This window comes from Bubalus kerabau, chromosome 11 (genome assembly GCF_029407905.1).
Source record: "Bubalus kerabau isolate K-KA32 ecotype Philippines breed swamp buffalo chromosome 11, PCC_UOA_SB_1v2, whole genome shotgun sequence".
NCBI classification, from domain to species: domain Eukaryota; kingdom Metazoa; phylum Chordata; class Mammalia; order Artiodactyla; family Bovidae; genus Bubalus; species Bubalus kerabau.
In genome coordinates this window covers 81,013,333-81,026,570 of record NC_073634.1, presented here as the reverse complement: position 1 = coordinate 81,026,570, position 13,238 = coordinate 81,013,333, and the positions used below count along the sequence as shown (strand labels likewise).

Below are 13,238 nucleotides of genomic sequence, written 5' to 3'. Positions count from 1 at the left end.
ACTCTTCTGGTAAAGTTTTTCAAGCTTCTTAGTTGTACTTGTGGTGTGTTTTGAGTATCTCACTAAAATACTAAAATTTTGATTATCTACATACATCACGGGGGTGCTTATAATAAACCAAAGAAAGTAAGCTATTTTATTATTTCTCTAAGAAATGTCAAAATCCATTTATTTAATTTTGCCAGTTTTACTCTTATATCTTCATTTAAGATGTGTCCATTTTTTACTTGAAAAGAAATTCTATGATTATGTTTTCTCTATTTGCAGAAAATCAGGAGCAACAAAGTATAAGTAGGGAGGAGAAATGGTACCTAACACTGACAGAGGAGATGGAGTAACTATAAAATAAATAGACATGAGAATTCTTTTTTAAAAAAGCACTGTCATCTAAGAAATTTCAGGACATGGGCAAAATCCCTTTAACTGTATTTTATTGTATAATAGTATCAAAATGATGTCCTTGAATGAAAAGTTCTTCTATAATCAACATACACTGTTGAAGAAGGCAGATAAGTTAAAAATATGTTTTAGACAAGTTTTTACCCATAGTCTAGGGTTTTAAAGAGTAAATTTAAGTAATCTGGAAATTTCACTTAGAGAGAAGGTATTTTTGCCAACCAGATAGACAAAGGAAGCTCTATGGTATTGTGCATTTTCCCCAAGGAAGGCCAAATAATATAAAAAATTAAGTTTTGAAGGATCTGGTACCCTTGGAAAGGGAGGAAGTGTTATCATTAAATGACATATAAATTGTTAGAGGAAAATAAAAGTTAAATTACTTGAATTTCACTTTATGACTTAGTGCCCAGTTAAGAATCCGGGGCTTTTAACTCTCAACCTTGAACTTTATGCAATTTTTTTGGAAGAATCAGATGGCACATTTTGAACATACAGAAGACTGATTTAAAGGAAAGTTCTAGATAGTGAGATGATTACATTTTTATCCCCATGTCACCCCTTCTGCCCCACATTGACAGAGCAGTAGTCATGTGGTTCAGATAGTAAAGAATCTGCCTACAATGCAGGACACCAGGGTTCAATCCCTGGGGTTGAGATTCCCTAGAGGAAGGCATGGCACTCCACTCCAGTATTCTTACCTGGAGAATGTAATGGACAGAGGAGCCTGGTGAGCTACAATCCATGGGGTTACAAAGAGTTAGACAGGACTGAGCAACTAATGCTTTTTTCTTTTTCATTCATGGGGTCTAATCTACTACTTCATGAGCTACAATGTAATGAATTGCATGGAGCTGGTTGTGTACACTCTAGGAACATTCCTTACTATCTGGAGGCTCTGCCACCATCCAAAGATTTAGAGAACCATCAGAAGGCAATGGCACCCCACTCCAGTACTCTAGCCTGGAAAATCCCATGGACGGAGGAGCCTGGTGGGCTGCAGTCCATGGGGTCGCGAACAGTTGGACACGACTGAGCAACTTCCCTTTCAGTTTTCACTTTCATGCTTTGGAGAAGGAAATGGCAACCCACTCCAGTGTTCTTGCCTGGAGAATCCCCCAGGGACGGGGGAGCCTGGTGGGCTTCCGTCTGTGGGGTCGCACAGAGTCGGACACGACTGAAGTGACTTAGCAGTAGCAGTAGCAGATATCTTCTTTAGACTTTCTTTATACCCACAGCTGGGCTTCCCTGGTGGCTAAGTAGTAAGAATCTGCCTGCCAATGCAAGAGACATGGGTTTAATCCTTGGATCAGGAAGATTCCCTGGAGAAGGAAATGGTAACCCACTCCAGGATTCTTGCCTGGGAAACCCCATGGACAGAGGAGCCTGGCGGGCTACAGTCCATGGGGTCACAAAAGAGTTGGACATGACTTAGCGACTAAACAACAACAATATATCCACAATTATTGTAATCATATCTTACCCCTAGATTGAGATAGAGCCAAGGCTGAATCCTGGCAAGGCACTTTTCTCTCCGTTTCTACCTATAAAATTAAAGATGGGACTAGACTGTCTCTAAAGATCCTACTAATCTGAAATTGTGTTTATTATTTTGAATCATGACAGTGTTATTGAACAATCTTCCAACTATCTATTTTCTCAAGTTTCTTTTAAAAATTCTTTATTCTGGACATTCATGTCAAAATATATGAAGACTTTTTATAATTCTACCAAATTTGCTTAAAGAAACAAAATTTTTAATACGAGATTTTTAAGAGTGAGTCAATTATTTCCTTCAGTATATTAAAAAATAGGTCAGACATTATGTGTAAAATATACAGTAAGTCTTTTAAAATGATTTTATGACCATAGTTTCCTATCATTAGTTACAAAAATATTATAAAGAACTGAACCAAAATAAAACCAAATAAACCAGCTACTAAACTACACATATGTCCTCAAAAATCTTATGGGAGTCAAATATTCCAGTAAAAATAACATAAGAGATGGAAACACAAGTTTCTTATTATCACACTTCATATGTTGTAAAACATAACAGCTAACTTATTTTTGGCAAAATGATTAGGGATTGCAACACTCTGGCTAATACAAACTTATTTGATTGTCAAATACATCTTAAATGGAGCGTATCATGCTAACTTCAGGCATGCAGGCACTGTGCCGTCTGAGATTAGGCCAGAGACACTGAAATTTCAACACTTCAGCAGGGATCACACCACCAATATTAGCTGGGCCAGGTGTTTAAAGAGGGGTGTGTATTGGGGGGAGGACTTCAACAGTGCAGTTAATTGAAACCAGATAAAGCTTTTGAATAATAATTAAAAAAAAATCATACAGATGTTCACCTTCCTCCTCGGGTAAACTTTATGGACAATTTATTGCATGCGCTATTTTCTAGAGTACACCCTTTATAAGAAAACACAGCCTTTTGTGTTTCTCTGGAAACTCTATAATCACAGCATGAGTTATGTCTCCACAATTAGACTAGGTTAAGCTCGTGTTTCATCTGCCTTTTCTCTTTTCACCACTATTCCTGCAAGGGCAGGAACACCTGAAAGCAGATCCTTAATGAGAAAGTGATAGAGCTGAGGAAGCTGCAAGAAGCTACATTAATTGTAAGATGCATGGGACTACTTCTTTCCCAACAGATATGTGAACACAAGCCAAAAAAGAGAGAGAAGTTCAAAACAAATGTGCTCAACAACTATCTTCAAATATGCACAGGAAAAATTAAACAGTACATGCAGAATGGATGTGGAGCAAACGAACAAAAACTGAAAGGAAAGATCTCTAAGTTAACAAATCGAAGGACTCAGAAATGGATCTTTTCTTTCCTATGTTTACAGAATGGTGTATTTGCCAGGGTTCCCCAGAGAAACAGACTCCAAACATTTATTATAGGGATTGGCTCACACACTCAGAGAGGCTAAGAGGTCCCACACCATATGCTACCTGCAAGCTGGAAACCAGGAAAGTGAGTTGTATAGTTCAGTCCGAGTTCAAAAACCTGAGAACCAGGGGAATAGGTGAAGCTGAAGGCTTGAGATCTGGAACTACAAGGTCACAGGGCAGGAAAAGATGGCTGTCTCAACTCTAGGAGAGGGAAAGAAAAAATCTGCCCTTCCTGGAGTTTTTGCTCTATTTGTGCTCTCAACATACTGGATGATGCCCACCCACCATGGTCAGGGCAGATCTTTTTTACTCAGTCCAGTTCAAATGCTGATTTTCTCTGGTCCTCACAGACATACTTAGAAATGTTTCACTAACTATCTGAGTACCCCTTAGACCAATAAGGCTGACATGTAAAACTAACCATCACAAATAATAATGCTATTATTATTTCAAACATGCAAGCACACTTTCAAAAATGGTTTTAAAGCTTTTGAAACACTTGGAACAACTAATAACCAAAAATTATACTTCATATCAGTTTGCTACATTTTATTTGACAGGACCAAGTTACTTCCTACACCAGGAAATGTATTCGGTATTTTAATTTATATATATGCCTATATATCCACATGCTTGACAGTACATGACACAAGTGAAATACTAACTGGGATACTGGTGGGGTGGGCAGCCTCTGACTTGGCCCCCAGTGACCCTCGCCTTTTAATATTCATGCTTTAGTATACTCCACTCCCCTTGAGTTTGGGCTGGATTTAGTAATCTGTTTCTAACAAAGAGAATACTGTAAAAATAGTGAGATATCATTTCTGTAATTAAAGTTATGGTCTGTGACTTCCATCTTGCCAGCAGACTCTTTCTCTGGCTCTTCTCCCAGACTTGCTCTGATGGGGCAAGTTAGAGAGGCCCACATTCTAACGAACTGAGGGTGGCCTGTACCCAACTGCCAGTGGTGAACCGAGGCCCTCAGTCCAACAAACTTGAAGGAGTAAACTGAGGCAGATTCTCCTCAATTCAGCTCTTCACATGAGACCACGGCCCTGGAAGACACTTTGATTACAGTCTCGTGAGAGACCCTGAACCAGAGGACCCAGCCAAGTTATGACCAGATCCACAGAAACTGGGAGAGAATAAATGTATAGTGCTTTATACTGTTAAGTTCTGAGCTGAGATTACTAACACAGTAGTTAACCTAATGACTGAGCCAGTGCTTCCAGTTATCTCCACTATGATAATAATAGCTAATACTTACGTAAAACTTTTAAGTTCTAGGTATCATTCTTTATATGAAAGAAAGTGAAAGTGAAGTTGCTCAGTCGTGTCCGACTCTTTGCTACTCCATGGACTGTAGCCTACTAGGCTCCTCCGTCCATGGGATTTTCCAGGCAAGAGTACTGGAATGGGTTGCCATTTCCTTCTCCAGGGGATCTTTCCAGCCCAGGGATCTAACCTGGGTCTCCTGCCTTGTAGGCAGACACTTTTACCTTCTGAGCCACCATTCTTTATATAATTTCTCACAAAAGTCCTTTGAAGAACATATTACTATCCCCCTTTTACAGATGAGGAAACAAAGGTACAGGGAGACTCAGTAACTTGCGCAAGGTCACACAAGCAAAGTACGACAGCAACTGTCTGAACCTAGGTGTCTTGTTTCCAGAGCAAGGAGTCGTAGCAACCGTGCAAAGAGAACTGCTAAGGGCTCGGACTGGATATTATGAAAACAGTAACCTCATAAAATGGTACCAGAGGAGCTTCAGAGGCATAACAGAGATGAGAAGCCATGCTAAATGCTAAAAAAAAAAAAAAAAAAAAAAAAAAAGGGAAGCCTGCTTTCTGATTGAAATGCCTTATCTAGGGGGGTAAAAATAGAGTAGAAGCAATAATACAGTGAATGGAATGTGATCTAGAATTGATTGAATTCACACTTAAAATGAAATATATACTTTCTTATACCCAATGTGAGAAATTAACAGCCCCCATTTGGTATGAAACACCATACCCCAGGCAGTTACAGTTGTAATTTTCCCAATGGCAATTATAAGTAAGAAGTTAAGTGTGTTAAGCCGGTGGGAAAAGGAGCAAATTTCTAGTGAGCTCTGAGACTAAAGGAGATCAGTCCTGGGTGTTCATTGGAAGGACTGATGTTGAAGCTGAAACTTCAATCCTTTAGCCACCTGATGCAAAGAGCTGACTCATTTGAAAAGACCCTGCTGCTGGGAAGATTGAAAGCAGGAGGAGAAGGGGATGACAGAGGATGAGATGGTTGGATGGCATCACCGACTCAATGGACATGGGTTTGGGTGGACTCCGGCAGTTGGTGATGGACAGGGAGGCCTGGCAGACTGCCGTTCATAGGGTTGCAAAGAGTCAGACACCACTGAGTGACTGAACTGAACTGAACTGAGACACCACTGAGGATGTTTTCTCACATGGAGTGAAAATCTCCCAGGCTAGGGAGGTTCCAGGAAAGAATCATTCCTGTCTTGCCTTCAGATTACCAGGTTAAATAGCACTCCTTCATGCTCCCACACACTCTCTATTCACATAAGACAGTAGGTACCACACCTATGGGTTAGTCTGTGTTTTCCACTAGGCTTCAGGCTCTCTTGGCCTCACAGACTATTTTATTCACTGGGATGTCATCAAAATGCAGCATGAGGCCTGTTACATGGCAAGTGCTGAATATGTAAGTTTGTTGAATGAGGAAATAATTTATGTTGTGAATCGCATTTAATGCATCATTTCAATGGTATATGTCAGTAAAGGTATGAGGTTTGGTTTTGTTTCGAAGTGTTGTATAGTTCGCTAGCTTTCCTGGCACTTTAAACAGGTCTTTATGTCTCCAGTGTCTCACTTATTATCTGGTGCATAGGGGCACACAGTATTTATGAATGAGTATCTCAAAAAGGCTGCCAAGCTACAAAGCAGATAAGGATGCAGACTTATGACTAAATAACAATCTAGTGTTCCTTAAGCATAGCTGTTTTCCTGTCAACAAGGATGATGATAAATCTTCCTCCTTTTGAGAGGAGATATGAGAATTTACTGGACATGAATCTGAGCGAACTCCAGGAGATAGTAGAAGACAGGGAAGCCTGGCGTGTTGCAGTCCATGGGGTCGCAAAGAGTCGAACACGATTTAGTGACTAAACAAGAGCAAAAATGAATATTTATACAATTCTCTTCCTAGACAAGATTCTTGCCTCAGTCTTAGTTGGTGACTGCCTTTAAATAATCCTTTATGAACAACAGCAGGTTATATGTAACTTAAAAACTCCAGATCACCCTAGTTTAAGACATTTGCTCAACTAAAATACTATAAATTAACTATCTGTTGTTTAGTCGTTCAGTCGTGTCCGACTCTTTGCAACCCCATGGACTGCAGCACACCAGGCTTCCCTGTCCTTCACTGTTTCCTGGAGTTTGCTCAAACTCATGTCCACTGAGTCAGGGATCCCATCTCAACCATCTCATCCTCATCCAACCCATCTCATCCTCACCCCCTTTTCCTCCTGCCCTCAGTCTTTCCCAACATCAGGGTCTTTTCCAATGAGTCAGCTCTTCGCATCAGGTGGCCAAAGTATTTGAGCTTCAGCTTCTGTCTTTTCAATGAACATTCAGGTTGATTTCCTTTAGGATTGACTGATTTGATCTCCTGCAGTCCATGAGACTCTCAAGTCTCTCCAGCACCACAATTTGAAACCATCAATCCTTCGGCATTCTTTATGATCCAACTCACATTTGTACGTGACTACTGGAAAAACCCAGAGAAGGCGATGGCACCCCACTCCAGTACTCTTGCCTGGAAAATCCCATGGACGGAGGAGCCTGGTGGGCTGCAGTCCATGGGGTCGCTAGGAGTTGGACACGACTGAGCGACTTCACTTTCACTTTTCACTTTCATGCACTGGAGAAGGAAATGGCAACCCACTCCAGTGTTCTTGCCTGGAGAATCCCAGGGACGGGGGAGCCTGTTGGGCTGCCGTCTCTGGGGTCGCACAGAGTCGGACATGACTGAAGCGACTTAGCAGCAGGAGCAGCAACTGGAAAAACCATAGCTTTGACTATATGAACCTTTGTCAGCAAAGTTATGTCTCTGCCTTTTAATATGCTGTCTAGGTTTGTCACAGTTTACCTTCCAAGGAGCAAGTGTCTTTTAATTTCATGGCTGCAGTCACCATCTTCAGTGATTCTGGAGCTCAAGGATATAAAATCTGTCACTGTTTCCACTTTTCCCCCTTTTACTTGCCACAAAGTGATGGGACCAGATGCCATGATCTTAGTTTTATGAATTTACTATGCTTTAATTTTTTAAAACACAGGCATTTAGTCAGAAAATTCCTACCTCGTTCAGCATTATTTTTGAAACACGGTGGGAAAGGTATGAACATACATTCAACACAGGCCCACAGTACTACAGAGATAGAGTAAAGGTAGCCACCAAGGATCCCTCTCTGTGTTCTACTTATTAATTAAAGAAGAGACAAAAGCGCAAAGGACATTTGAGAGGACTTGTGCAAGCGCACAATAAGTACCGACAGTCACCTTCGGAGGCATACTTACTGGGAGCTCAGGTGCGTGCTTCAGAATCTCAAGGGAAAAATAGGAGCCTATGGAATGGCCAATGACCACAAGCTTCATTTCCTTTGGCACTTGAGTTCTCAGGAAAGCTAATTTGTGTTCTACTTGACCACGGACTCCATAGATGTCCTTAATTTCTTCAGCATTTGGATCTAAAAGGAAATATGTAAGTACTCTTCATTCAGTAAATGAAAGCAATTATTTCACCAGGGAAAATATCTTAATGAAAAAAAAAGAAAAAACAATAACAAATAGTAGTAGCTATTATTTATTGAAAGCCTACCATGTGCAAGCCACAATGTTGGTGTTTTACTTAAATTATATCTATCAATCTTCACAACAACCCTGGAAAGGAATATTCTTGTCTTCATTTTATAGAAGAAAATATCAAAGCTCAGATGTTAGGAAATAGATTGGCAGTTACACAGCTATGAAATGGGACCAGTGAGATTCAAACGCAGGTCTCTGTCCTTGAAGCCCGTGACTCTCAATTATTCCCTGAACTGTTGTAGTTTAGGTCAATGGTTTTCAAATTTTAGCATGCGTCAGGATCCTCTGGAAGACTTGTTAAAACACGAATTGCTAGGCCCCATCACCAGACTCTGATTCAGTGGGTCTGGGCTGGAGCTGGAAATTTTGCATTTCTAAGTTTCCAGAAAATGCTGATACTGCTGGTCCCAGGACCACACATTGAAAACCACTGGTTAGGCTCAGTTATATGACTAGTAGACAGCCAAGAAAATCTATGACACTGCTTTGATAATCTCTGTTTGTTTAGAGAAATCAAGACTAAAACATTTAAGTAGAAATGTTTCAAACTGTTCCTTTTAACCAGCACAGTCCTGACCGAAAACATTCTTTCTTCCTTTCACAAGGAAGAGCTGTCTTCTATTCTTCAAGATCTAATCAAAATTTTATCTAGCTAATTTTTAGGAAAAGTGAATGAGCCTTCCTTTGTGTTTAACTCGTATCCCCTTCTTATTTAGCATTTTATTATACTTGTATAACTGTCTTTTCATTTCCTCCTTTAGACCATGAGTTCCTTGAAGGCAAGGTCCATCTTTCATTTCTGTGTCCTCTGTGAATAGCACCCAGTAAATATCATTGTTGAATGAAAATATGAACTGACTAGACAATCTCAGAGCATGCTGCCAGCTCTGATACTCTATGAGCAGAGAAAACTTCAATAGGTTTTCCCTATGAACATGTAATTGAGGGCAGGAGAAGGGGACGACAGAGGATGAGATGGTTGGATGGCATCAGCGACTCAATGGACATGAATTTGGGTAAACTCCGGGAGTTGGTGATGGACAGGGAGGCCTGGCATGCTGCAGTCCATGGGGTCACAAAGAGTTGGGCACGACTGAGTGACTGAACTGAACTGAACTGAATGAACATGTATCAGTGTTTTAACCTCAATGACAGGGTGTAGAATATTTCAAAATTTCACAAGGTAGTCAATAGCTTTCTAAAATTTGAATCATTGGAATACTAAAGTTCTTGCCTTCATGACTCCTATAAGGTACTGATGCAAACTATAAGTATCTAAAACTCATTTTGAAGAACTGCTCTTCAGTTTCATCTGTACATGCTGGTTTTTCTTCCTTCAGTGCTCAGCGGCCGCTTAATCTAGTTAACTCCTTTTCATCCCTCAAACTCTCAACCAGTGTTACTTCCTCTGAGAAGCCTTTTTATGGTTCAGTCCATGAGGAGTAAAGTAGCCCTCCCTCTTTCAGTTTCCGCAACATCCCATGTCTGTCTCACCACATGATTCCTAATCTACTACTGCTGTACTATTCATGTCTTGCTTATCTTTTTCTACAATGCCTGGCATACAGTTACTGAAAAGCCTTTTGCTGGATCAGTGAGGCTTAGTTCCCTATTTCAGAGGTACTATGGAAATAGGCGATTTCCATCGGTACTATGGAAATAAGCGATTTCCCCGGTGACCCAAGTTCTGCTCTGATCCTTCTTTCCAGGTCAGTCTAGAATTCATTCTCCATTTAACAAGGAAGTTCAACATAAAACAGAATTGGGAAGAGACAGAATTCGATTTTCATACGGCCTCTGATGTCTCCAAATCCAAATTTTGATTTAGTTAATATTCTATTTGAGTTCTTTACACTCACTACGCTCATAAATTTTCTCTGATCACTCTACCCAGGAGTGATCACATTGTTCTGATACCCCAAAACAAATACCTATAATATGTGCCATCCAAGTTCTTTATTTTTCAAAATAGACAACTTTTGAAAATGTTGAAGTTGTCCTTTCATTGGGACAGTATAGTACAAAGATCAGGAGCACCAGAGACAAGATAAATCTGGTTCTAAATTCCAGCTAAGCCCCTCACTAAGTGACTCATGCAAATCCTTCAACCTCTGGCTGAAGTCTCTTTACATATAAACAGGAGATAGCAGTTTTAGCCTCTGAGGAATGTTGCTTGCATAACACTTTAAAGCACAGAGGAAGGGTCTGGCATAAACTATTTCAGAAATGAAATTTAGGATTGCTATCATTCCAATTCCTGTCATTTAAGGCCTCCCTCAAATAGACACCAAAAACATTTACATGGTTAGAGCAAAGAGAAAGAAAATGAGCTAAATATAATAAACATTTAAAAACTTCATTGATCCTAGAAATAAGGCTCTATAACATATTTAAGGATCCACTGCTGCTGCTAAGTCGCATCAGTCATGTCCGACTCTAGGCGACCCCATAGATGGCAGCCCACCAGGCTCCCCCGTCCCTGGGATTCTCCAGGCAAGAACACTGGAGTGGGTTGCCATTTCCTTCTCCAATGCATGAAAGTGAAAAGTGAAAGTGAAGTCACTCAGTCGTATCCAACTCTTAGCGACCCCATGGACTGCAGCCTACCAGGCTCCTCCGTCCATGGGATTTTCCAGGCAAGAGTACTGGAGTGGGTTGCCATTGCCTTCTCTGTATTTAAGGATGATTATAATTCAAATCATTACTGAAATGAATATTTCAGTAATGATCAGAGGTAAGTCTATCTTTAACTCTGGGAATTGCTCAGTAGATTGGCAAGATAAACACACCATTTAGTGTTTTCTGAAGTAATGAGATTAATGGGGAAAGTACTTTGTATAAATAAACAATCAATAATAAAAAATTTCAATGTGCCCTCTGGATATTACTTTACTAGCAAAAACTAAAAGCTAAAAGCGTATCTATATACTTGACTGTATACTTTCTCTATTACTAATATACTCTGAAAAAATTCCAGGAATCATTAGCTTATTCTCCATAAAACACTGCAAAAAAATCACATTCCAATTGTATCAAAAATCAGGATAACATGGAAATGATTTATAGCATTCTTATTATAGGGAAAATGTCCTCCAAGTTACAGTCAACTAAGTATATTTGGAACAAACTGTTTCTAAACTGAAGATTGCCTGAATTAATGGATGGGATCGCTCACCTAGAGCCAGACATCCTGGAATGCAAAGTCAAGTGGGCCTTAGGAAGCATCATTATGAACAAAGCTAGTGGAAGTGATGGAATTCCAGTGGAGCTATTTCAAATCCTAAAAGATGATGCTGTGAATGTGCTGCACTCAATATGCCAGCAAATTTGCAAAACTCAGCAGTGGCCACAGAACTGGAAAAGGTCAGTTTTCATTCCAATCCCAAAGAAAGGCAATGCCAGAGAATGCTCAAACTACTGCACAACTGCACTCATCTCACACGCTAGCAAACTAATGCTCAAAATACTCTAAGAAAGGCTTCGACAGTACGTGAACCATGAACTTCCAGATGTTCAAGCTGGGTTTAGAAAAGGCAGAGGAACCAGAGATCAAATTGCCAACATCCGCTGGATCATAGAAAAAGCAACAGAGTTCCAGAAAAGCATCTCTTTCTGCTTTATTGACTATGCCAAAGCCTTTGACTGTGTGGATCACAATAAACTGTGGAAAATTCTGAAAGAGATGGGAATACCAGATCACCTGACCTACTGCCTGAGAAATCTGAAGGCAGGTTAGGAAGCAACAGTTTGAATTGGACATGGAACAACAGACTGGTTCCAAATAGGAAAAGGAGTACGTCAAGGCTGTATATTGTCACCCTGCTTATTTAATTTATAAGCAGAGTACATCATGAGAAACACTGGGCTGGATGAAGCACAAGCTGGAATCAAGATTGCCAGGAGAAATATCAAAAACCTTAGATATGCAGATGATACCACCCTTATGGCGGAAAGTGAAGAACTAAAGAGCCTCTTGATGAAAGTGAAAGAGGAGAGTGAAAAAGTTGGCTTAAAACTCAACATTCAGAAAACATGGCATCTGGTCCCATCACTTCATGGCAAATAGATGGGGAAACAATGGAAACAGTGACAGATTATTTTTCTGGGCTCCAAAATCACTGCAGATGGTGACTGCAGCCGTGAAATTAAAAGACGCTTATTCCTTGGAAGAAAAGTGATGACCAACCTAGACAGCATATTGAAAAGCAGAGACATTACTTTGCCAACAAAGGTCTGTCTAGTCAAAGCTATGGTTTTTCCAGTAGTCACGTATGGATGTGAGAGTTGGACTATAAAGAAAGCTGAGCACTGATGAATTGATGCTTTTGAACTGTGGTGTTGGAGAAGACTCTTGAGAGTCCCGTGGACTGCAAGGAGATCCAACCAGTCCATCTTAAAGGAAATCAGTCCTGAATATTCATTGGAAGGATTGATGCTGAAGCTGAAACTCCAATACTTTGGCCACCTGATGTGAAGAACTGACTCATTGGAAAAGACCCTGATGCTGGGAAAGATTGAAGGCGGGAGGAGAAGGGGACGACTGAGGATGAGATGGTTGGATGACATCACCAACTCAATGGACATGAGTTTGAGTAAACTCTGGGAGTTGGTGATGGACAGAGAGGCCTGGCGTGCTGCAGTCCATGGGGTCGCAAACAGCTGGATACGACTGAGCAAATGAACTGAACTGAATCCAATTTACTAATTCTTTATCAATATATGGCCCTGAATAGGATATTGACAACTCCCTTTTAGAACCTGAGCCTCTTTCTTAGACCCATCTCAATGAAATCCACTTCATAGCTCATTTACTGATTATAGAGTTTATTTCAAAAGGTATATAAAATCTGTTCTTTGAGAAATTAAGTAATATCAATACTTCACCTTTACTTTTCATCTATTTGTTCAAACTGATTGATCCAGTTACTAAAATTCTGTCAATTTTGGATCAAAATTGACATTGTATATCTTCAGGTACACCGGTAACTATTATTTTCTTTCATTTCACATGAACTAAATTGACTATTCTGACAGAAAACAGTGACTAACTGGCCTATGAAATA

General features: G+C 40.1%; 1 protein-coding gene across 10 annotated transcripts in view; it reads right to left on the bottom strand.

Moving 5' to 3' along the window:
* Positions 1–13,238, bottom strand: part of LDAH (lipid droplet associated hydrolase) — a 90,402-nt gene that overhangs the window by 51,947 nt on the left and 25,217 nt on the right. For 9 of the 10 annotated variants that reach the window (XR_008700541.1, XM_055540844.1, XM_055540849.1 and 6 more), the window contains one exon: positions 7,888–8,057. Coding sequence is in view for 9 of the 10 variants with exons in the window: in XM_055540844.1 (XP_055396819.1) it covers positions 7,888–8,057 (170 nt within the window). In the remaining variant the exon portion in view is untranslated. Of the gene's footprint in view, positions 1–192; positions 1,671–7,887; positions 8,058–13,238 lie in introns of those variants that run through there. The other variant, XM_055540852.1, reaches the window with a different exon arrangement.